General features: G+C 39.2%; 1 protein-coding gene across 1 annotated transcript in view; it reads left to right on the forward strand.

Annotated features, from left to right (window-relative positions):
* The window catches only part of LOC103583143 (latent-transforming growth factor beta-binding protein 1-like), a gene marked incomplete at its 3' end in the record, with an annotated part of 4,728 nt that extends 1,616 nt beyond the window's left edge, over nucleotides 1–3,112 (forward strand). Inside the window, exons 2-4 of the mRNA XM_008564544.1 lie at nucleotides 536–664; nucleotides 1,359–1,499; nucleotides 2,942–3,112. Of these exons, the coding sequence (XP_008562766.1) occupies nucleotides 536–664; nucleotides 1,359–1,499; nucleotides 2,942–3,112 (441 nt within the window). The remainder of the gene's footprint in view (nucleotides 1–535; nucleotides 665–1,358; nucleotides 1,500–2,941) is intronic.
* Between the last annotated feature and the right edge of the window lie 901 nt (nucleotides 3,113–4,013).

Here is a 4,013-nt window from a genome sequence, read left to right on the forward strand (position 1 = left end):
TGGTTTGTAAAATGTGTTGAATAGTTTCCAAGTTCACAAATATCACGTACTATATTTTTGCAGGGACATAGTTAAATCTCACTTCGTATTATGGAACAATGCCCTGACTTCACTATAAAGCCATCCATTTTTTTATATAAAAATAACTTCCTTCTCACTGTATCTTTGTAGTGCTATCAGTGGTTGGAAGAAGATTGGATTCAGATCCAACCAGCCATCTTTTCTAGGCTTGGATTTGCCATAGACTATTTAATCAAAATTGAGGTAGCATCTCAGAAACCATATTTATAAATATATCTTCTCTGATATATTTGTTTATTGCTCCTTAAATAGTGCACAGACAAACCATGCCTGATTGTGTTTCTATGTCTGTTAATTAGACCTAACTTTAAGAATTTTATATTTCTGTCTGTAAGATTCTTTGGAATATAAATAATATAATATCCCCTTGAAGCTCAATATTGCTGAGACTCTTCTTTTTAACTGAAAGATCAAAGCTAGCTCCTTTTTGTATTTCTCAATTTTTTCCCTATAGATGCAGATGAATGCCTGCTTTTTGGACAAGAAATCTGCAAAAATGGTTTCTGTTTGAACACTCAGCCTGGTTATGAATGCTACTGTAAGCAAGGGACATACTATGATCCTGTGAAATTGCAGTGCTTTGGTAAGCTTTAAGAGGATATAGTATGGTGTGCTGTGAAAATATACAGATGGAAAAAAATAAGTAATGCTATGTAGTAAAAATAATTTCTTTGAATCTGAATCATGTGTTGAAAAGATGTGTAAATGTTTTTATGGATCTTTTTCTTGAGCAAGTTTTAAGAAAATAAAAAACCTCCATACTACTATTTGAACAGATTTCAAACAAAGTGTTAATATTCAATGTGGAATTATAATTCAGGTCACTAGTATAACTGAAGTGTTCTTTTTGTCTGTGGAACCTCCTGTTTCATCACTCATACCATGCAAGTGAAAGTCATTTTGAATTCTGACCCAGACTTTAATGCTTAAGCAGAAAACCATATACACGAGGCAGAAAAAACATAGTAAAGGGAAATAATTTTGAAAGTATCATACAGAGGCATTTTATCTTCAATTTCTAAGCATGTCCTGTTCATAGATGTTTTCTTTCTGTATTTAATGCGGACAGCAGCAGCAGCAACATTGTTTTTCCAATCAGTGCAACTTATATTTTTATGGTCAGAGCCGTTCTCTTTTGAATGATGATGTGTAGTTAATTAAAATTTGGCAGCCTCTGGAATCTGGACTAAATTTAGCAATGTGTAAAGTTTGGTAAATGTATGCGGCACAACCAATTGCTGATTTTTTTTTTTTTGGTAATTCCTTTTCCTTTTAAGATATGGATGAATGTCAAGACCCAAACAGTTGTATCGATGGCCAGTGTATTAATACGGAAGGTTCTTATAACTGCTTCTGTACCCATCCAATGGTCCTGGATGCTTCAGAAAAAAGATGTATACGACCAGCTGAATCAAATGGTATGTTGTTTCACTGTGAGATGCCAACCTATGTCCAAATAAATACTACAAAGTTTTCCTTTTGACTAAAATGTAAGCTGTTGGAAAATAGAAAAATTGATTCCTTGAGCATTTCAAAATAATTAAATAAAAGAATAATAATTAAAGTGAGATACTGAGAGAAATAATAAGATGCATATCATTGATATGTAGGAGATTTAATATCCGAATATATTCATTAACTAGACAAGGGAATACGTGATGGCCGGGCACATGGCAGAGTCGTTCCATGCCTCAGGATTCACATGAACTTAACCTTCAGAGGCAGCTGAGGGAGATGGAAGTTCAGGGAAGGGTAATTAGGCATGCTTGGCTGGAGTAGAGGGCGTGGATAAGGCTGGGAAGAACAGAGGGTGGAGTTCAACAGGGTGGTGGAGAGCCCCGAGGTCCATTGATAGGAATCCCTGTTCATCCCCAGTGAGGTGACATGCCACTGCTAATTGGTGTAATCAATCAATCATCACATTCTGGAGACTGCTTTGGATGAAGTCAGTTGAAAAGTAGAAAGGTTAGAATTGAGGAGTCTAGAATGAAGTGTCACTAGTCCAGGGCTTTGGTGGGTGAAATTGGTGAGAAAGCATGAGTCTAAAACCTGTTACGTAGAAAGGAATGGGTAGATTTGACAGAAGAGTAAATGTGAAAAGGCGAAGATTGGAAGAATATAAGAAGACCCCCAGGCTTATGAAGGACAGGCAAGCTAGTGGGGCGTTTTATGTAATGACAGGGGCTACAGAGAGAGGGGTTTGGTTGGAATGTGATGGGTGTTTTAGTTCATATTTGTTGCTTATAACAAAATACTTGGAACTGGGTAATTTATAATGAAAATGAAATTTATTGCTTACAGTTTCTGAGGCTGGGAAGTCCAAAGTCCATCTTGGTGGTGGCGACAGTGACCCAGGGGTCTCACATTGCAAGATGGTGGAAGCAGAAAGAGCAGAGAAAGAGAGACAGACAGACTCTCCTCTCCTTTTAAAGCCCTCAGAACCATGCCCCTGACCACCATTTTTAATCTATTCATAAGGCATGGCCCTACAGTCCAATCACCTCTTCAAGGCTCCACCTTTCAATTACCATAATAGGATTTCCCACCCTCTTAACAGTCACAGTGGGGGCTAAGTTTCTAATCCATAAAACTTGGGAGACAGTTCAAGCCTCCGTGGGTTTTGGGGGGACATAATTCAATCCACTACAATGGGTAGACTGCATTTCTGCTGACAGAATGCCACACAGTTGGAGATGACAGAGCTGTGAGCCATGGAATAACAAGGCAGGATTCAGACTTTTACTTGGAAATCACTCTTAGAAATAGGGATGGAAACTTGGAGACTTGCTGGCTTCCACCACAGTGTTTATGAAATAGGAGTAATGGCACAATCGTCAGGGAACCATGTCTTCTCTTTCAGAACAAGTCGAAGAAACCGATGTCTACCAGGACCTGTGCTGGGAACATCTGAGTGACGAGTATGTGTGTAGCCGGCCTCTCGTGGGCAAGCAGACGACGTACACCGAGTGCTGCTGTTTGTATGGAGAGGCCTGGGGCATGCAGTGTGCCCTGTGCCCCATGAAAGATTCAGGTGAGCCGTACCCTGTTCCTTCTGCAGGAGGCCTTGGGGAACAGGTTCTTCTCGTCTCCTGTGGAGCCTGGCCTTTCTCTTCTGTACCTTCACTCCTTGTATCGTACATTCACCATGGAAATGAAGAGCAGGGTTGCATAAACATCGGCTCCTGGTTTTTCTCCAATCCAGACCCTGTCATTAATTTTTTAAACCCTTACTCCATTTCCCCAACAATGATAAAAGACCTGAAGAAACATAATATGACTTAGCAGTCGGTGGCATAGGTCTTTAGAATTTACATTTCCTGATATTTCATTTTTTCCTACAATCCTCTTCATTCCGAAGAGTTTCTACATAGAGTGGAAAGTATTAGAGACTGTAGAAAATCACTGTAGGTCAAAGTCCATATTTTATGTCAACCTTTATATGAGAGAGATAAGAAAGGGGATAGAACAAAAAGGGAAGAGGGAAAAAGTAGAAAAGTATTGTAACAAATCTCCTTTCCTTTCAAGTTTTAGATCTGGGGTTAAACCTTTGGTCAAACTGGAAAAATGAGGCAGGCTCAGCCCGTGGTCCGGTCCCCTCTCCTAGTGTTGGAGGAAGACTGGACAGTGCTGACTCCAGCCTTCCCAGTGGGGCTGTTTGATGACTATTGGGTTGTGCACTGATGGCTTATTTCTCTTCTTACGTCGTAGCTACTTTTCATTAAAGGACAGCACTCGCAAGTGTTGGATATATCATTTTATAAAATTGACTTGTGCTAGAAAAATCATGTGCGGAAATAAAGTGAAGGAGCTTATAATAAATATATTCTTAGAATGGTCAAGAGGGGACCTTCCTTGAAAAGGGGAAGTGTATTAATTTTTTATTAACTCAGAATGTTTCTTTCAAGCTATTAAATGAATTAGCTTTCCGGCTT

The sequence above is a fragment of the Galeopterus variegatus genome, unplaced genomic scaffold, assembly GCF_000696425.1.
Source record: "Galeopterus variegatus unplaced genomic scaffold, G_variegatus-3.0.2 Scaffold20040, whole genome shotgun sequence".
Taxonomy (NCBI): domain Eukaryota; kingdom Metazoa; phylum Chordata; class Mammalia; order Dermoptera; family Cynocephalidae; genus Galeopterus; species Galeopterus variegatus.